The sequence below is a fragment of the Alosa alosa genome, chromosome 22 (genome assembly GCF_017589495.1).
Source record: "Alosa alosa isolate M-15738 ecotype Scorff River chromosome 22, AALO_Geno_1.1, whole genome shotgun sequence".
NCBI classification, from domain to species: domain Eukaryota; kingdom Metazoa; phylum Chordata; class Actinopteri; order Clupeiformes; family Clupeidae; genus Alosa; species Alosa alosa.
Window position 1 is genome coordinate 23,304,938 of NC_063210.1, and position 21,146 is coordinate 23,326,083.

The 21,146-nt window shown below is 43.5% G+C and overlaps 1 protein-coding gene across 1 annotated transcript in view; it reads left to right on the top strand.

Moving 5' to 3' along the window:
- Positions 1-316: 316 nt before the first annotated feature.
- Positions 317-21,146, top strand: part of col1a1b (collagen, type I, alpha 1b) — a 28,955-nt gene continuing 8,125 nt past the window's right edge. The window contains exons 1-36 of the mRNA XM_048232600.1: positions 317-537; positions 1,921-2,109; positions 2,709-2,728; positions 2,872-2,913; positions 3,697-3,789; positions 4,884-4,955; positions 5,800-5,844; positions 6,842-6,895; positions 7,612-7,665; positions 7,943-7,996; positions 8,293-8,346; positions 8,471-8,524; positions 8,901-8,945; positions 9,254-9,307; positions 12,100-12,144; positions 12,444-12,497; positions 12,847-12,945; positions 13,045-13,089; positions 13,428-13,526; positions 13,756-13,809; positions 14,073-14,180; positions 14,714-14,767; positions 15,323-15,421; positions 15,774-15,827; positions 15,991-16,089; positions 16,472-16,525; positions 16,806-16,859; positions 17,258-17,311; positions 17,444-17,497; positions 17,617-17,661; positions 17,773-17,871; positions 18,496-18,603; positions 20,080-20,187; positions 20,494-20,547; positions 20,878-20,931; positions 21,058-21,146. The exon at positions 21,058-21,146 is cut by the window's right edge and continues 19 nt beyond it. Coding sequence (XP_048088557.1) covers positions 453-537; positions 1,921-2,109; positions 2,709-2,728; positions 2,872-2,913; positions 3,697-3,789; positions 4,884-4,955; positions 5,800-5,844; positions 6,842-6,895; positions 7,612-7,665; positions 7,943-7,996; positions 8,293-8,346; positions 8,471-8,524; positions 8,901-8,945; positions 9,254-9,307; positions 12,100-12,144; positions 12,444-12,497; positions 12,847-12,945; positions 13,045-13,089; positions 13,428-13,526; positions 13,756-13,809; positions 14,073-14,180; positions 14,714-14,767; positions 15,323-15,421; positions 15,774-15,827; positions 15,991-16,089; positions 16,472-16,525; positions 16,806-16,859; positions 17,258-17,311; positions 17,444-17,497; positions 17,617-17,661; positions 17,773-17,871; positions 18,496-18,603; positions 20,080-20,187; positions 20,494-20,547; positions 20,878-20,931; positions 21,058-21,146 — 2,498 coding nt within the window. The 5' untranslated portion in view covers positions 317-452. The remainder of the gene's footprint in view (positions 538-1,920; positions 2,110-2,708; positions 2,729-2,871; positions 2,914-3,696; positions 3,790-4,883; positions 4,956-5,799; positions 5,845-6,841; positions 6,896-7,611; positions 7,666-7,942; positions 7,997-8,292; positions 8,347-8,470; positions 8,525-8,900; positions 8,946-9,253; positions 9,308-12,099; positions 12,145-12,443; positions 12,498-12,846; positions 12,946-13,044; positions 13,090-13,427; positions 13,527-13,755; positions 13,810-14,072; positions 14,181-14,713; positions 14,768-15,322; positions 15,422-15,773; positions 15,828-15,990; positions 16,090-16,471; positions 16,526-16,805; positions 16,860-17,257; positions 17,312-17,443; positions 17,498-17,616; positions 17,662-17,772; positions 17,872-18,495; positions 18,604-20,079; positions 20,188-20,493; positions 20,548-20,877; positions 20,932-21,057) is intronic.

The following is a 21,146-nucleotide window of genomic DNA, read 5'->3' on the forward strand; positions in this document are numbered from 1 at the left end:
AATATTAACATTACTTCGATATGATTGCATAAAATAACGATATCCGCAGAAAAGCGATCTTTAAAAGTTATATATCCATCGCTGCCTTTTGGATTTTTGCAGATGTGTCCATTCTTGTCTAGAAAGAATCCTCATTAGCTCTGATTTGATGTAAAAATGTCCACGTTGTGCGGAGTGTACGGAGTTGCTCGACATGTTTAAAGGCGGCCTCATGACTTGGCGAAGGAGGGACTTTTGACTTGTACATGTAGAAGTTATCTGGTACGCGCGCAGCACCTCCCCAAAACATTGGCATATAAAAGCCTAGGCCACCCGTTTGTTTAAGCAGTAGGGAGTTTCTGCTAGGGTCTGGATTGGAGTTGTACAGACCGGACCCTACCGTGCATGATTGGTGCTGAAGAAAAAACAGGATTCCCCTTGCCTCAAAGAGTCTACATGACTAATATTTAGTCATGTTCAGCTTTGTGGATATTCGGTTAGGGCTGTTGCTCGCCGCAGCAGTACTTTTGGTGAGAGCGCAAGGAGAGGAGGACGAGAGTGAGTATATCTTTTGTTACGCGCTTTAGAAATGATGCTGGACAGAAACTAAGGAGAAACCTTGAGGGGGGAAATGCGCTTGAAATCGGAAAAGGTGTGCTAAAGTTTTTTTTTTATAAACATAAACGTGGCTTGATAAGCATCAGAACTTTTTTCCGTCTCTCCATGTACCCCCACTACTTTTGGCGTTACGTGATGGATTTTGCCTTTCTTTCCCCTGAGAGGCTCCGAGTGCGCTTCTGCGTGCCATTACATGTTCTCAGCGCCTGTCGCTCGTGCACGACTGATGTCCTGGAGCGAGGAAATTCTCGCAGCTGCAGTCAGCGTGAACGCGCTTCTCCTGGGATGCAGAAGGGATGGAGGCACACCATAGATCAAACAATTTGACAAATCACTGGACTTTTCTTTTTTCTAAAGATCCTGGTCGTTTACTCTTGGAATAGAAACTGCTGTCTATAGGGAGAAAAAAACTCGATCTTATTGGCCTATGTCTGTTTCTCTGCTGAAGATTTATAGGCCTAAAAGTTTGCATAAAGACGATTTTAACATCTGGATGTCATCATCAAGGGTCTTTCGAGAAAAAAAAGAATAGTATTAAGATTTAACAATTTGAATTCATATATAATCGTATAGTTTGTCTGACAACATATGTTGGAAACCTTCGGTTTTGTCAGTTATCATTTTCCTATTTCATTTTATCTTTTGGTGGAAATATGTCATCTGTTCTATATGGCACAGTTGAACGGAATTTCTTACGTCTGCTTTGCAGCAGTCTAGACATCCTTCAGTCGCAAGCCGGAGCTGCGGCATTATGACTCAAAATCATATTATGGTTGTGGGGCGCCACCATGCGGTTGAATTTGATATTGCAAGGGTTTGTCTTAACCTCTATAATTAGGCACAACTCCTCCCAATTAAATGGTCTTCGTTTTTTCTCGCTTTCTGAAAAAGACAGTTATTTTCCTTAGATTATATTTACGTTATAAAAATGTTGAATATGCATATGTTTTTCCTTAATTTAAATTCTCACAATGGCTTGGCACTTATTTAGAGGCTCGGCAATTGCATGAGTTTGTGTCAAGGCTCCCTGCTCTTCACAGTAATTTATGGTACAAAAGTATAAACGAGGCAATGGTTGACTTGATCCATGAATACCTTCTTCAGTTTGCAGATTGTGTCGAGATTAAATTATGTATTTGCTGTGTGTTTTGTTATTTGTTTTTCGATTTGTTTGTGATTCTTCGTCTGTGTTCGAAATCAATTTTACGGTTATTTCATGCTTCTCAAAATCATGACATCGATTTTAGCACTCATGTTACTTACCCTTTGAAAAGGTGCGCACAGACACCCAGATGACTCACGCTTTGCTGTTGTTCTGCGCAGGCACATTCGGTAGCTGTACGTTGGACGGCCAGTTGTACAACGACAAAGATGTTTGGAAACCAGAGCCTTGCCAGATCTGCGTCTGCGACAGCGGAAGCGTCATGTGCGACGAAGTGATTTGCGAGGATACATCCGACTGCGCCAACCCAGAAATCCCCGACGGAGAGTGCTGCCCCATCTGCCCAGAAGGTACTGCTGGTCGACTTCACCCGACTCCCTACCCCACCTCCCCTCCACCTCTCCACCCCTTGCCAGCACACCACTCCACCTAGCCCCCCCATTCTCTGGTCGTAGACTGGTATGGCTGCCCTTCAGGTGACCCAAAGGTAGTCTGAATATTACCTTGGAAACCTGTGAGGAAACGAGGTAGAGTTTAACACTCCCCCTCATACAAAGAAGTAAAAAAAACATGGAAAAGGGGACTTGGCAAGGATATTCCTCAAGAGAAAGATGTGAACCAAATCCATGGATTCTATTTGGGTCATTGCTTTTGAGCCTGGATTGAAAAACAAAAAGATGCCTTGGCTTCTGATTGATTTGGCCAACCAAACTCAATCAACTTGACCATTTTTTTAAATAAACATGTCATTCTTTACTGACATGGCCTCAGATGGTAACCTAGACACATTTTAAATCGACACGTGCAGTTTAAGAATGATAATGGCTGAGTTTAAGAATGATAATGGCTGAGTTTAAGAATGATAATGGCTGAGTTTAAGAATGATAATGGCTGAGTTATAACTTCAACACACTGACACTTTCTGACCTCTTTTTCTTTTTCTCCTCAGACTCATTCCCCACCGATGAGGTTAGTAACCATGACACTGAACATCAACTTTGAACCCTCATTACTATCTAGTAGCAACAGCACACACACACACACACACACACACACACACACACACACACACACACACACATGCTGAATGCTTTTGTTTGTGTCTCCTACAGCCCGTGGTGGTACCAGTTGGTCCTGGAGAGAAAGGAGACCCCGTAAGTTTGACCTTATGCTTTCATGTCTTAAAACAATAAATATGTAATGTATACACATATCAGGTGGTTTACAACATAACACACACACAGTGTAGGACTAGGCCCAATCCATGTATGGGACACCGGCCCATAATGTTTACGACACTTGATAACAATTCCTGGTATAGTCCTAGAATGTTAAGGAATCTAGAGTTTAATAAAAATAATTTGAATGGAAATTATTACATTTTGGTGTTCACTTTACATATTTACTTAATTGTAAACCCTGAAAAATCATTAGTGTTCGGTAGTCTGCTATGTAGATCGCTCGTTGTGTTACGTTGCATAATTCATATTGTCATGATTTGAGACCTTTAACGGAAATATGTGAACATGATGATGTCATTACACTTGACCTAGTGACCTTTGACCTCTCTAATTTTGTGATGTCATCAATGATGTAAAGCTAATTTATACAAAATGTAAAGCAACGGATCTGTGATGTGGCGACTAACATTATGCTTTGATTGCATGATTGACGATTGTGTTAAGGCAGTATTATCTAGACACTCTTTTGGAACAAGTTCCAAATTGTGGACGCCATATCTATCTATCTGCACTTTGCAGCAGTGTGGTTGTAGGCAACCTATGAAGGAACCGCATCACCACCAATCCGATCTTTAGAGATGAATCACAGCCGTACAGGCCTTTAGTGTAGAACAGTGGCTGGAGTGACCGCAAGTGATGACTTAATGCCTGCCAATCCTCTTCCCTCCCCTGCTTCTCCCATCGTCCGCTGTGCAGGGCCCTCCAGGAGTTCCTGGTAATGATGGTATTCCCGGTCAGCCTGGACTTCCAGGACCCCCAGGCCCCCCTGGACCTAATGGCATTGGTGGAGTAAGTAGCATAACTCTCCAAAACTCTGTGTATGGTGTGTGTGTGTGTGTGTGTGTGTGTGTGTTAGTCTGTGTGTGTGTGTGTGTGTGTGTGTGTGTGTGTGTGTGTGTGTGTGTGTGTGTGCGTGTGTGTGTGTATACGTGTGTAAGTGTATGTATGTTTGTGTGCTTGTGTTTGTGTGCTTGTGCGCATGCAAAGCCCCAAAATGAGGTATATCCATCTCAAACGTGCAGGCCGTAAGTTTTGCAAAGTAAAAATGTCTCCTCTGATGGGCTCCTCTGAGTCCAGCGCTCTTTACAACTTTAAAATCCAGGTGTGTTACTGCCCTGGGATGAAGGGACGTCCCTTCAGGTGACAGGAAGTGAGCCCTGCTCATACATAGATTGACCTGATTGACCTGACTCTCAGGCGGCGGCCATTTTGGTCTTCTCAGTCATGCGTTCCCGGGAGAGTTACACAGGCATGTTTCTGTTAGAACTCCCAACAACTCTTGATAACATACTGCACATTCTGAGCATACTGATATCTAATTTATGGAACATTAGCAGTTACTTAAGACAGTAGTAATCGATAGCAGTAAAAATATGTAATGAATTTGTTTGAATAGACAGGAATAGTAGTAATAGTAAATCATTATTTACACATAAACACATTAGCAATAGTAGACCATTCTTACCAAGAACTCTTCATACCAATGGCAATCATGCAAACTCATATTATGCTTTAGCTTATTATTTGCTGTGGTAGCATAGTTTGCGCTGGGCTTTATAGACATAGTAGGAATCCCATACCAGGATTCAAGTAATGTCTTTATTCTTAAAAGTAATGATTCAAACTAATATCACAAGTTTGAATGCATAAATTCAGCATCTTGCAGTTCATGAACATATGTTGAGGTATATATTGAACTGTCACATACTTCTCATTTGGATGTGAATGTATTTTATACTCCAGAGCAGAGGGTTTAAGTTCAAATGAATATTAATGTTGCGTGTGTTAATCAGGATCTGAAAGGCTTCTGAGTGTAATGCCCTGTGTGTGTCTGTTTGTTTGTGTGTGTGTGTTTGTGTGTGTGCGTGTATGTTTCTCTATAGGACTTCCGTACGGCTTCCCAGATGTCCTATGGCGGAGACAAGTCTAGCGGCCCCTCTGTCCCTGGTCCAATGGTAAGGGCTTCTCTCCCTCAGCCCATGTTCAGTATTCACAGTTAGTCCAGCTGCTACCCACTTTCATTCAGATCAATTGCTCTAGCCTTTTCCTATGCACTCCATTTTGTATTGGTATTGAAAGTGACTTTTCAAGTTCACTACCAAGTTTCACCCTGTATCCTGGGCATTGTGGTACCAGTTGACAATGTTCAGATAGCCTTGGTCTGACCAGTTAGGCCTTAATGATAACATACAAACCAAACTGGACTTGGTAGCTTTGTAGCGTACAAAGCTGAATGTTCTTTTTAAAAAGCTTTTACCTGCTTGTTGCAGGGAAGGCCATGTTGTATTACAATCACTGGCCTTGACCCGATGAACTAATGAAAGAGTTCCAGCTAGGTTTCCACTGTACATACTGTAGCTCTAGCATAGACAACAGCTTTTATTTATTTTGGTTCTAGTCACACACACACTCTGTATACCAACTGTATACCAACAATACCACCCCTTTATCTTTTAACAAACTCTATTATCCTGAAAAAGTAAATATCAAATCTGACTCTCTTTACCCCCTTCTGCCCCCCACACACACACTAATGCTCTTTTGTAGGCCTACTTTATCCACATCTACAAAGGAAGCCCTTGAGCTATGACTGAGTGTCTCATCACATAATGTCTTTTCCATTTCCATTCATCATCCTCAGTCAAATTGTCACTGGGCTTTCTTCTCCTGGATTGCCATGTGTTTAACTTGTCTTTCCAATCCCCCACCCACCCTCCCTGTCTCTCTATCTCTCTTTCTCTCTCTCTCTCTCTCTCTCTCTCTCTCCCTTTCCATCCATCTCTCTCTCTCTCTTCACAGGGCCCAATGGGTCCTCGCGGACCTCCTGGACCTAGCGGATCCTCCGTAAGTGTTCTTCTTTCCTCTGCTGCCATTAATTGGCCTGATTCACTTTGCTGCCCATCTATCAGTTATTTAAACGCGTCCTGCTTCATCTCTGTCAAAATCAAATGGTGAGGGCTCACTAAATAAGTCCTCATGTGATAAATTAGATGTTTTTGGCTGCTGCGGCAAACTTGTGCATATTAGTAAGACAGACCAAACAAATATCTTGTCAGTTTAACGGATGAGATGGGATGTTTAGTACTTATGGGTTGGAAACCCATTGGAAGTTTCAATGGGACGATTTGTCAGCTAAGAGTAAACAGACATCAGTGTAGCAGGCAGGGGATTAGAGTAATAGTGTTTACATATGACAGGATGTTTAGTAGGGAGTAGTATTTAGTTCCTGCACAGCACAGTGAATAGTAATACTAATGCAGTCAGTCATTTTTGTTTAACAGCCTGTCCTCTAGGTCATTGTTTTGTGCCATGTCAATATAAAAAATGACATTTTAGGTCTATCCTAACAATGAGCAAGAGGACAGTGGGTTAAGTTAAGAAGCCAAAATCATATGCTGGGATCGATTTAATTATTCAGACAGACACAATTTGCTGGGCCTGGTCAATATTGCTGAAATACCTAAGCAAATTATTCAGTCCAGATCATTTCCAACCAGTTAGACGCACAGAGGAGTCTCACAAACATTGCCTCTAATTGATTATTGATGATATTGATGGCTGATCACCTTTCTCCTCCTCTAATTGATCATTGATTAGTGATGATATTGATGGCTGATTGATCTGTGATCACCTTTCTCCTCCTCTAATTGATCAGTGATTAGTGATGATATTGATGGCTGATCACCTTTTTCCTCCTCTGATCACCTTTTTCCTCCTCTAATTGATCATTGATTAGTAGTGATATTGATGGCTGATCACCTTTCTCCTCCTCTAATTGATCATTGATTAGTGATTGATTAGTGATGGCTGATTGATCTGTGATCACCTTTCTCCTCCTCAGGGCCCTCAGGGTTTCACCGGACCCCCTGGTGAGCCTGGCGAGCCTGGCGCACCTGTGAGTATCATCGTTTACTTGTCCTCAACCTACCTGGTCTCACCTGGTCTCACCTAACCTAGATTAATCTAGACATTACCTGTATATGCACTGTCTAGATTTACATTACCTTATCTTACATTACTTACATTATCTCACACTACCTAGACTTACATTATCTCACATTACCTAGACTTACATTATCTAAACTGGCATTACCTACACTTAGATTACCTTATCTCACATTACTTAGACTTACATTATCTTGCATTACCTAGACTTACATGATCTAAACTGACATTACCTACACTTACATTACCTCATCTCACATTACCTAGACTAACTTTACTTTATATCACATTACCTAGACTTACATTACCAGCATTCCTTGACTGACTTGTAGTACCTGTTTCTCATCTTACCTATACTGACATTACCTGTCCTCACATTCCCTTACTTACTTTAGTGACCCAGATTTACTTGTGTCAATTACACATACATCACTTCGTGCTCTTAAAGACCCCCCTCACCGCACACACACAGACACATAGACACACACTGAGGTACACACACACACAGTCTTTTTTTCTTCCTAGCTTCTTATCTAATATCATTGCTCATACTGTCATAATGGCATAATGTGCATTTTTGAAGAGCCCTGTCTGGATAGACGCTTACTCAATGCTCAACTGGGTCTCACTCAAGTCTCACCTGAGTCTCACCTCTCTGTCTCACAGGGTCCCATGGGTCCTCGCGGTCCTGGCGGTCCTCCCGGCAAGAACGGAGATGATGTAAGTCACATGCCCTGCTCCATTTTGAACAGGTCAACTTTTTATTCGCAGACCTTTTGTCACCTAAGGCACATATGCACATCCTAATACTGGACATGTTGGCTAGATATGGCCTTATTAAACTTGTCTTTATTAAAGTAGTTTTATGCTGCTATTGTAACATGTAATAGCCTGGTAATACAGTCATGGAGCCCAATCAGTGAGAAATGTCATGTTGCTTTTAAAGTAAGTTTTTTTTTTAAAGTATGTTTATTTATCTATTTTTGTTTGTGTTTAGGGTGAGGCTGGCAAGGCTGGTCGCCCCGGTGAGCGTGGTCCCGCTGGTCCTCAGGTGAGCATCACACACGCAAAAAAATAGATATTCCTCTTTTCTCTCAATACTGGACAAACACTCACGAACACACACAAACACACACACACACACACACACACACACACACATTGGACACGCACTCACCCACACACCTCAGTTTCTTCATCATCATCATCATCATCATCATCATGTATACACACAGTTCCTCATGTCTGTTGGATGACTGCTCTTAGTACCTTCCGTACAAGCTATATTCAAAATGGCTGTCCTGTAATGTCTTTACGATGGCCCTGTCCATTCTCTCTTCTCTCCAGGGTGCTCGTGGTTTCCCAGGAACCCCCGGACTCCCCGGAATCAAGGGACACAGAGTAAGTCCCTTTTCTCTGCAGATACGACACCACAATCACACTGCTGACCTCTCCCAGCAGAGGTCACGACCCCAGACATGTTGACCCTTTGACCTCTAACTGACCTTCTCTTATCTTTCTCCAGGGATTCCCCGGTCTTGATGGAGCCAAGGGAGATGCTGGAATGGCTGGACCTAAGGTATAATTCTGACTCCAGTCAAATGAACAACATTATAATTTAACAGTATTATAAATATTAGAACTTATTAAACATTTGACCGAGAAGTGTCAAGGATAAATCAAAGGAGGAAGTGCATCACATAGTGTTTGGACAGTATCTAAGTGCATATGCCATTCTACTGTGGAGTCGGACAAACTAAGTGAACAATGCTAACCCATGTACAGTAGTTTTGACAAACAAAACAAGGCAAACCCAGAGTAGAGTCTGTGTGAAATGCTTTGGAGCTGAAATACGTGGGGTTGTCCATGCAGCTCATGCGAGTGTGTGTGTGTGTGTGTGTGTGTGTGTGTGTGTGTATGTGTGTGTGTGTGTGTGTTTGTGTGTTGTGATTTAGGGAGAGGCTGGTTCCCCTGGAGACAATGGAGCTGCTGGTGCCATGGTAAGCTTCTCGTCCTCTATCTCTCTCTCTCTCTCCCTCTTTCACTCTCTCCTTCTTTTCTTCTCTCTACTTCTATTTCCCTACCTTTTCTCTTTCCTCTTCTCTCTCACACCACTTCTCTTAATGTCCTCTCTCTCTCTCTCTCTCTCTCTCTCTCTCTCTCTCTCTCTCACCTTATTTCAAGCTGTCTCTCTCCCCTGCTCAAACTCACTTTCACATTGGCCATGTCAAACCATATGAGACTGTGATTCCTGCTCTTATGTGTCCACCTGACTAATCTGTGTGTGTTTCCTGTCTTCCCCTCCCAGGGACCTCGTGGTATGCCCGGCGAGAGAGGCCGTCCTGGACCCCCTGGGCCCGCTGTGAGTTGAATTACCCACAATCCTCTTTCCATGAACACGCACACACACACACACACACACACACATTGGACACGCACTCACCCACACACCTCAGTTTCTTCATCATCATCATCATCATCATCATCATGTATACACACAGTTCCTCATGTCTGTTGGATGACTGCTCTTAGTACCTTCCGTACAAGCTATATTCAAAATGGCTGTCCTGTAATGTCTTTACGATGGCCCTGTCCATTTCTCTCTTCTCTCCAGGGTGCTCGTGGTTTCCCAGGAACCCCGGACTCGGAATCAAGGGACACAGAGTAAGTCCCTTTTCTCTGCAGATACGACACCACAATCACACTGCTGACCTCTCCCAGCAGAGGTCACGACCCCAGACATGTTGACCCTTTGACCTCTAACTGACCTTCTCTTATCTTTCTCCAGGGATTCCCCGGTCTTGATGGAGCCAAGGGAGATGCTGGAATGGCTGGACCTAAGGTATAATTCTGACTCCAGTCAAATGAACAACATTATCATTTAACAGTATTATAAATATTAGAACTTATTAAACATTTGACCGAGAAGTGTCAAGGATAAATCAAAGGAGGAAGTGCATCACATAGTGTTTGGACAGTATCTAAGTGCATATGCCATTCTACTGTGGAGTCGGACAAACTAAGTGAACAATGCTAACCCATGTACAGTAGTTTTGACAAACAAAACAAGGCAAACCCAGAGTAGAGTCTGTGTGAAATGCTTTGGAGCTGAAATACATGGGGTTGTCCATGCAGCTCATGCGAGTGTGTGTGTGTGTGTGTGTGTGTGTGTGTGTGTGTATGTGTGTGTGTGTGTGTGTGTTTGTGTGTTGTGATTTAGGGAGAGGCTGGTTCCCCTGGAGACAATGGAGCTGCTGGTGCCATGGTAAGCTTCTCGTCCTCTATCTCTCTCTCTCTCTCCCTCTTTCACTCTCTCCTTCTTTTCTTCTCTCTACTTCTATTTCCCTACCTTTTCTCTTTCCTCTTCTCTCTCACACCACTTCTCTTAATGTCCTCTCTCTCTCTCTCTCTCTCTCTCTCTCTCTCTCTCTCTCTCTCACCTTATTTCAAGCTGTCTCTCTCCCCTGCTCAAACTCACTTTCACATTGGCCATGTCAAACCATATGAGACTGTGATTCCTGCTCTTATGTGTCCACCTGACTAATCTGTGTGTGTTTCCTGTCTTCCCCTCCCAGGGACCTCGTGGTATGCCCGGCGAGAGAGGCCGTCCTGGACCCCCTGGGCCCGCTGTGAGTTGAATTACCCACAATCCTCTTTCCATGAACACGCACACACACACACACACAAAACCTCTCAAAGACACAAATTTAGCATTTCACAATTAGCATCAGCATGACAGGTATATCTCTGAAACCATTACAAGGAAGACACAATATATTTAGGGATTTAGAGTGCATTTGGAGATTTTACATGTGCATATCACTCAGTACCAGTGATTTAAAAACATAGGCTCAGTCATAGGGATGAAGTGAATTAGATTGCTGCTGAATCTTTTGTGAGTAGATATGTATGTTGGAGGTGAATAATGCCTACTGCTGGCTGCAAGGGCGTGGCACAAGATCCTGAGCCCAATGCATAGGCAGTCGTGATGGACCCCCATGCCCACCCATTCCAGACTTTTCAAGGGCCCCCCCTCCCCTTGGGGGCCTTAGTAATCAATACTGGTTTTACCCCCAGTCCGACACCCCTGGCTGGCTGGCTGAGCGTGTAGTGTCTCGTTCAGTCAGTGTGTGCCATCATGCGTGTGGACTAGCTGTAAGGGTGCGCCACCATGCTGCGGAGTCATACCTCACTCCTGTGGAGTCATAGCTCAGTCTTGTGGAGTCATACCTCAGTCCTGTGGAGTCATACCTCAGTCCTGTGGAGTCATAGCTCGGTCTTGTGGAGTCATACCTCAGTCCTGTGGAGTCATACCTCACTCAGTCCTGTGGAGTCATACCTCACTCCTGTGGAATCATACCTCAGTCCTGTGGAGTCATACCTCAGTCTTGTTGAGTCATACCTCAGTCCTGTGAACACTGCCATAGATTTGGAATTTGCAATTCACCTCATGGACTGTAAATAGAGATTAGCATGCTCAACATCGGCCTGTCAAATCATCTCGCTGTTTTGACTGAGCTATGTATGTGAGTACATGTGTAATGTATATATGTAATTAACTTTACAAACTTACGCTGACATAACTTCACTCAATCAAAGCAGCACTGTGATTTGCTGGGTAATGTTGAGCTTGGTAATCTTTTAGAAAAAGGTGTACCATAAACCTCATGAGTGGTTTATTACATGTAATGTTGCTTTGGAAGATGAGGAAAATGTTAGAGGAAGAATTTGTCAAAACTTTTTAATTTACAGTACTTCAACTTAGTGATAGTGATTATTAATAAAGGGATACTGTGAGATTTAAAAAGTGCATTTGAGTACCTCCTGGCCTATATCAATTAAGTGGACATGTCTGAAAAAACTTTAACAAGAAGGTTCAGCCCATGCACTGTGACTGTGAGCTTAGTGTGGTAAGATGTATCAAGAGCTTCTGAGGTCACTTCCTGTAGACTATAGAACAGAAAGACAAAGCGCCTACTCCTCGATATGCCTTAGATTTAGTAGCATGTTAAGACATACAGTAACTTCATTTCTCCAGTATTTTTTTCCCTGTGCTTACACTGTGGCATTGCCACGTTGTTGTATCACAATACAGCTCCTCATGTAATCATGTGTTTGTTTGTTTGTTTGTTTGTTTGTGTTTATTTGTTGTAGGGTGCTCGTGGTAATGATGGCAATGGTGGTGCTGGTGGACCCCCTGTGAGTATTTCTCTCAAACGTCAACAACAAACAACACAATAACACACCCAGTAAACAGCACGGCAGTAGAAGCCCAATGAAGCTCTAGCCATTTTTCTAAGCTTGAACCATTTTTATGATTCTTTTGCATTTTTATGATTATAGCATAATGGCTAAAAACTATATGGTCAAAGCTACTAATATCTAGTCATCTAGTTTGAGTAGTTTATCTGAAATTAATGTGTATGTTTACACACACAGTGTCATATTCTAGTTGTTGTTTCAGTGTATTAATTTTTCTTTTTCTTTCATTATTATAGGGACCTACTGGCCCCGCCGGACCCCCAGGATTCCCTGGATCTGCTGGAGCTAAGGTAAGGTTTACACAGGCACACACACACACACACACACACACACACACACACACACACACACACACACACACACACACACACACACATGCACCACATGCACCGCATGCAACACCTTTTATCCTAAATTTGTTCAAACAATCAATGGCGATACACCATGATAGCAATGGCGACAGCAAAAATCAACTTCACAGACAAACACAAACACAAACAACAATTCTATTACCAAAAAAAAAAAACACATTTACGTATATGCCGCTTTCCCACCATAAACGCTAGTTGAAGCACGACACACACACACACACACACACACACACACACACACACACTAATTCCTCTTTTGGCCTTGCAGGGAGAGACTGGCCCCGGAGGCAGCCGTGGTTCTGAGGGACCCGCTGGTTCCCGTGGTGAGCCTGGTAACCCCGGACCTGCTGGTGCTGCTGGCCCCGCTGTGAGTCCCACTCAGAGCTGTACTTTAACCTTTGACACGTGACCTTTTGACCTTGACCCATTCTAAATGTGATAACCTTTCCTCCCCTCTGTCCAACAGGGTAACCCTGGATCTGATGGTGCTCCCGGTGCCAAGGGTGCTACTGTAAGTGTTATTGTTATTATTTCGTTTTTGGTATAGTTAGTGTTATTTTTATTTTTTTTAATTGTTTACTTTTTCATTGGCAATTTAACTGAGAGGACACCCCCGAATTGACAATGCAATTAACTCTTCTAACATTAAGCCAGTTGTTCTCAAAACATTATGAATTATGAAAGACATAATCCAATAACACTGCCCACGTGTTGAATGCCCCTGGCATCAGCATTGTGTTTATTTATATCCATTGTTAGAATGTATTCTCCTCTCATTGGTGCTTTCTGAATGTCTTGTTTGCCTATTCTGATGAACTCTTTTCCTCCCCTCCCATGCGCCCCCTGCAGGGTGCCCCTGGTATTGCTGGTGCCCCTGGCTTCCCTGGACCCCGTGGACCCGCTGGAGGAGCAGGAGCTGGTGGTGCCCCTGGCCCCAAGGGTAACAACGTGAGTATCACCCCAAGTGCCCCCATCCACCCTGTTCTGTTGCCCCTCACCTCCCCGCCCCCCTGTTCTATCACCCCTAAGGCCCCAACCAACCTGTTCTATCACCAGACCTCCCCGTCATCTGTTCTATAACCCCGAATGCCCCTATCCACCCTGTCCTATCGCCCCCCACCCCCCTTCCCCCCTTCCCACTGAAGCTAAACTGATTGGCTGTGTTCTGTCCTGATAGGGAGATGTTGGAGCCCCCGGAGCTAAAGGAGAGGCTGGACCCAAAGGAGAGCCTGTGAGTATATAGACCCTTTCATCAATAAAAACAAAAACAAAGCTTGAACGTTCTATTTGGGCCCCAATCTACTTCCTCTGCATTAAGATAACATATGGAATGTTAAAAAGGAAGCCTTGTGGGGCCAACTATGATACTGATAATGGAACTCTCTTGAAAGGGTCCATATTTATCTCTGACCTCACTCTAGACCATCATTTCAGTTGACCTCTACTTGACCTTCTAATATTACCTTCTTGTGACCTCTCGGCTTCCCCCTCCAGGGCCCCGCTGGATCTCAGGGACCCGCTGGCCCCTCTGGTGAGGAGGGAAAGAGAGGCGCTCGCGGTGAGCCCGGTGGTGCCGGACCTGTCGGAGCCCCTGGAGCCCGTGTAAGTAGATGAGCCCCTTAAAAACTCTCCCCATCACTTCCCTCCTCCCTATCGTGTGTACCCTAAAACATTGGTTCCCAAAGACTGGGTCGCGACCCACAGGTGGGTCGTAGGAGATTTTATTTGGGTCGCCAGCATAGCCTAGTGACAATTGATGTTGTGTAATACCCCTATCTTATACCTTATATAGCTTAGGAAAGCTAATAGCTTTCCGTTAGGATCTAGTTTGTTAACTACCACAGTCACGAGTTGGGTCCCGATAGTCTGTCATTTTTAAAAAGTGGGTCCCCAGAAAAAAAACGTTTGGGAAACACTGCCCTAAAACCACACAGTGCTTGCTCATCCTGATGATGAGCTATTGGTTATGAATTACATATGTTTATTTCAAATTATTAACAGCTGCATTGAGTGAGTATTAATTGTATCCATTTACTTTAACTGACTAGGAGCTAGCAATTGATCGACTGATTGATTGGTTGATTGATTGATTGATTGGTTGATTGAGAATTAATTGTATATGTTGCTCCCCACAGGGTGGTCCTGGTGCTCGTGGTTTCCCTGGTGCTGATGGAACTCCTGGCCCTAAGGTAAGTTCAGCTGACCACACAGATCGATAAAAAGATGGATGGACAGAACTGGTGGATTTTGGTGGATTTATCCATCTTTGTTCTTTGGTGATTTTAGTGCCATTCCCACAAAATCAGTCAACTACTGTTAACAGGTTGAGGAGTACAAACACAAGCACTCACACACGCACACACACACACACACACACACACACACACACACACACACACACATCACACACACAGACACACACACACATCACACACACACACACACACACACACACACACACACACACACACACACACACACACACACACACACACACCAAAAGAATAGATATTCCTCTTTTCTCTCAATACTGGACAAACACTCACGAACACACACACACACACACACACACACACACACATGTGATGTAGTAGGGCTTTGTGGTCTTACTGCCACTGAGAGGGAGCTGTCCAGGGTCCTGAAGGAGCTCACCATTTTTACTTTACTGAGGCCGTCATCAGGCTTTCACTGTCCTGTAAATGAACTGTATCTTACCCCCCTCTCTCTCTCTCTGTGTCTGCTAGGGAGGTCCTGGTGAGCGTGGTAACCCCGGTCCTATGGGATCCAAGGGAGCAACTGGCGAGCCCGGTCGTCCTGGTGAGCCTGGTATGCCCGGATCCAAGGTGAGGAAGACATTACTTGACCTCTGACCTCATAGATTTCTCTCTGTCTGCCCGTACATCTCTCTCTCTCTCTCTCTCTCTCTCTCTCTCTCTCTCTCTTATTGTCCTTTTTGTCACGCTGTGCACTTTCACGCTGTCCCACTTTCACAACTGTTCAGCCTTGTTAGTTTGCCTTTCGTCCCATATTTCCTCCCATTTTATCACAGTATTCTCTTCATCTCTCATCTATCAATCTATTTATCCACTCTTGCTTCTGTACATTTCTGTCGACCGTTTCTTTTCCTGTTTTGTGTGCTGTAATGTTACGTTATGTAGTGTGTTTTAACATTCGTGCCCTCGCTCTTCCCTAAAGGGTATGACTGGTAGCCCTGGATCTCCCGGACCCGATGGCAAAGCTGGCGCCTCTGTAAGTACAAACAAACAGTCACCATAGTAATTTACATTGAGAACAATGGAATGGTAGAATTATAGATCAGCTCTCTTCAGATTTCTGATACTGTCTCTACCTAATTCCTAATACTGCTGACGCCTCGCCTATCTAAAGTTAATATTTCCCTGTCCTGCTGTAGGGAGCCCCAGGACAAGATGGCCGTGCTGGACCCCCTGGCCCTTCAGGAGCCAGAGGACAGCCTGGTGTGATGGGATTCCCTGGCCCCAAGGGACCTGGTGTAAGTCCCTCCATCTTACACATTTCACATACGAGTGTTATTAAAAAGCAGTTTTAAAAACTGCTTGACACCTTGATCTAAACTATACTGTTTTAAAGTAAGAACAGCATTCAACACTTCTTTTAAACTATGGTACTCGCCCATGTGGGATTGAAAGATTGAAGATGGAAAGTAAACCATTAAGTTTGTTGCATGGCAACAATCATGTGGCAACAACAATCATCTGCCTCTTATGTACCATGACATTCCTAGTGTATAACAATCTAGGTCACTGCTATTAATAAACTAAAGGTTAAAACATACTATTTATGTATTATTTAAAAGTACTATAAAATAATTTAAACTATTTATTAATGATATGCTGACCTCTGGTCTTCAACAGGGTGAGGCTGGCAAGGCCGGAGAGAAAGGACCTTCTGGAGCTGTCGGTGCTGTTGTAAGTGTCCTTTTTCCATTCTGCTGGAAACTAACACGATCAAATAGCTTTCTAATTCCTCATCTTAAGTCGCTTTGGACAAAAGTTAAAGCTAAATGTAAATGTCCCATTACCTGAACCATCCTCACAATATTTAAGGTACACATTTTGAGTGTCACTGTAATTAAGCAAGCCAGTATTTATCAGTTATTCAAGCAAAGAGATTTGCTTTATTGCAATTGGCATGATGGTCAAAGTAAAATGGTCAAAATAAAATATTGTGTTTTGTTTTTCTTTCAAGGGTGCTGCTGGCAAAGATGGTGATGTTGGCGCTCCTGGTGCCCCTGGACCCGCTGTAAGTACACTTCCTGTTACGACCCCCACTGTCGGACATGTCACAGGCACTGTTTCCGATAGCAATTAGAACATTTATCCAAACTGTTGCTACTCCTGACTCTCAAGTTATACTATGTCTGAACTATTTCTGTCTCTCAAATTGAGAAGTATTTTTGTACACCAAACCTTCTTATAAATGGTACATCAAAACATCCTGAAATAACATAATGCAAACTCACATTTTACATATTCAAATTAAACAAACAAGCTATCAACATTAATAATGAATTATTGAATTATTAATAGAATGAAATCAGGATAGGAGCAGGAGCATATATATCACTTGAATGAATTAAAACACTCTTCCTATGATAATTGTTTTGCTGATGTCACTTCCTGTTTCCTGTTGTTCCACAGGGACCTGCTGGAGAGAAGGGAGAGCAGGGACCTGCAGGCCCACCTGGATTCCAGGTAGATGCAATGCACACACATAAACACACACACACACACACACACACACACACACACACACACACACACACAAACAACTAGCACACATACTCAACCTGTTGTTGACTCAATAACTAAGTGTCCCCACTACAGGGTCTGCCTGGACCTCAAGGATCTACTGGAGAACCTGGCAAGCCCGGAGAGCAGGTGAGTGGTCTAGACAATAGCTGGGCTCTGATCCCATCCGTTATATTTGGATTATTACAGCAATCTTAATCGTTCATAGTTGTGTGCGCTAACTCTCTTCCTCTCTTCCCGACACACAGGGTATGCCCGGTGAGGCTGGACCCAGCGGTCCTTCTGGAGCAAGAGTAAGTCAAGAAATGAAGACACAAAAATACATCACATCACCCCCCAAAAGGGATCTATGGTCCTCCTGTGAATGATATTCCTCCATGCTAACTGTCTGCTTGCTTCCCCAGGGAGACAGAGGCTTCCCTGGAGAGCGTGGGGCCAATGGCCCGACTGGACCTGCTGGTGCTCGCGGTGCTCCTGGTAGCCCAGGTGCCGATGGTGCTAAGGTACGTTGAAAGAACAAAAGGAAAAAAAAAGAGAAAATGTAAGGTTAATGTGTAAATATGTACACATGTTGTATCAAACTTAAAGTATCGAAGAATCAAGTAAATGTAGAATCCTAACAAAATAACAACAAAGCCGATGTGTGACAGGATGACTTTGAATTCAGCTTCATGTCATTGAACACACCATTTATGATTCAACAACATGAATTCAACATCAGCCACACCATATGTGGCTGTGCTGAAACATTTTCATGACTTTATCTCATGTGGTGTTTTAAGCATCCAACATGGAGAGAGCATTCAGAACTCTGCTAAACCACTAAAACCATGAAACCTTATGTTGATATCATACCTATCTCTGCATGGATGGTGGATCATTTTGACAACTCCACCACTACCCTTTCTTTTACTGCATATAAATTATCTTTCAAATAAATATTTTTTTTCAATCCTGGACCACTACCTCTCTACCTCTACCTATCAATAAAGGATCTATCTATCTATTTATCTATCTATCTATCTATCTATATTTCCACATCTCTCAGGGTACATCTTTACCTCCTCCTATTTTGCGGTTATATTGATTGCCCGCTAACAACCCTTGTTGCCCCCCCCTCTATATAGGGTGAGGCTGGCGCTGCTGGAGCCCCTGGAAGCCAGGGACCCACAGGAATGCAGGGAATGCCCGGAGAGCGTGGTGCTGGCGGTATGCCCGGACTCAGGGGAGAGAGGGTGAGTATGGGTGCCTGCCACACACAACCAAGGGTTGACCACCACCATTAAAGCTGCAGTTGCCAAGATTTTTTTGATCATATTCACTGAAACCGACACTATGCTCCGACAGAACAACATAAATCAGCCGGTTTTAGAAAAAAAAACACTCCTACCTCAACCTAGAGCCTGTTATTTGTTTTGCAAAAATCCACAGCTCCCGGTTCTTCTGGTCCAATCAGAGCAGGGCTGTGTGAGATCTGACTGTCAATCACAGTCTGGCGCAGTCTTGTGTGCACTGACGAGCACAAACTCAATGAGAGGGTGCTCGGTGGTAGTGGAGGAGGGGCGTGAGAGTTGTAAACATTCAAAAATTTGGCTAAGTCCCCTCAATCTGTCAGACTTGCCAACTGCAGCTTTAATCAAAAGCTTGACACTTTGAGATGGTCAGTGATGGGTGGTAAGGGGCTTACCAAGGGGCTAACTTTCATCACAGCTACTGCTTATAGGCAGCAGATATTAAAAGGAGAGCACATCCATTACAAAAACTGCAAGTTATGGGACAGAAAATGCAGTAATACCATAGTTTTTTCTGAAGTACAATGCAATACAGCAATATTTTAATGTCCAAAATATTGCATTTCTGCATTTACAATGTAGTACAGTGCAGTACTAGTGCAGTGCATTTTTTTCATGTCCAAAATATTGCATTTCCTGCATATGAACTGCAAATAATGCCTCCAAAACTGCTTTTGATACTCAGAAAACTGCTTTTTTCACACTTAAAGTGGTGCAGTTACTTTTTTGTTAGGGATAGGCAAGTGGGAGGGACAGGGGCTGGAAGACAAGGCTGTCCCTTCGAAATCCTGACATTTGGTTACACTTTGATAAAGCCTACCCCAGATTAACAGCTGACTGACCTGGCCCATATCTATTATGGGGCCAAACAAATCACATTATATGCCAGCTATATATATTCATGTAGACTATTCATCATTATATGAGTGGTGCTAATCTGGCAAAATGTTGTTCTGCATTGTTCTGCGTACATTAGTTTTGGAATGATCTCACCAATTATCATGTCATATCAAACTCAACTTTATTTTTGTGCACTATAGGGTAGGCTATATTGCATGTTACACAGGAGATGAGATGCTCTCCTTTAGATTTGGGTTTGTGGCTTTGGCTAATACCTGTGGCTAAAGCTAAGACCAATGCTAACATAGTCTCCATTCGATGTGGGCCTCTAACTAAGGCTAATGCTAACACAGAAATATTCTCCATTACATATGGGTCTGAGGCTAAGGCTGAGGTTTTCCCAGAGATCGTCTCAATGTGATGTGGGTCTGTGATAGTCAACACTGCACTGCTGTCACAGATGCAAACCTTGCGCCTAGACGATAATGCTAACAATAATCTCTTTCCTCTTATTGAATGCAAACCTTGCGCCTAGACGATAATGCTAACAATAATCTCTTTCCTCTTACTGAATGTTAGGGAGAGCCTGGTGTCAAGGGGCCTGATGGTGCCGCAGGAAAAGATGGTCATCGTGGTCTGACTGGTCCTATTGGACCTAGTGGACCTTCCGGTGCTCCTGGTGAGAAGGTAAGGACATAGATGGCAAGGACAACATTCTCTATGTTTACAGTTCGTTGGGAATTATGTTGCTCTGGCAATTGAATGTATGTTTTTTACAGCAAATGAAAAAAAGCATGTATTGATGAAACAAGGAATGTTATGTAGTTTTTTTGTTTTTGTCACTTGAGAATACTACTTAACTTAAGAATTAGTACTATACCAGAGAAAACTACTAGACACCAAGTAGTCAACAAACTAGCAAACCATGTGCAGTTTTTCTTTTCTGGTTTAGTTCCTAATTTCCATGCTTCTTGTTCTCCTCCCGTGTCCTAGGGTGAGGGTGGCCCTGTCGGACCTGCTGGTGTATCTGGTGGTCGTGGTGCCCCTGTAAGTGCCCTCTTCACCAGACTCTACTCACACCTTCCTAATATCAATATTTTAAATCTCCAGATTATTTAGCAATGATCTTTTATTGTAACAGCAACAATAATTAAATGTTATTGTATCCCTTATGCTGAAAGGTCAATAAACCCTCCCTAAACTCTGTAGTAGATTCAACTAATAAGCTTAACAAATCATTGAGTTGTCCAGTAGGTTGAACAGCTAAGCTGTTGTTAGCATTGCTAATGTGCTGTTAGCATATGCTTCAGTGATTGTGAATGATGCAATGCACTGCAGCTCTCTGACCTTTGACCTCTGTAAATCTCCCCCTATTAGGGAGAGCGTGGTGAGGGTGGTGCCCCTGGACCTGCTGGATTCGCTGGACCCCCTGTGAGTACTCTCTCTCTCTCTCCTCTCTCTCTCTCTCTCTCACCTTTGTAATGTTACAGCTCCTGTGAGCTGGTAGTTTTTCATTTCCACTGAGCTCGTCTGCATCTGTCCTGTTTTGCTGTATAGGGCATGGATGGACAGGCTGGTGCCAAGGGAGATAAGGGAGACACCGGACCCAAGGGAGATGCTGGTGCCCCCGGACCCGCTGGACCTCT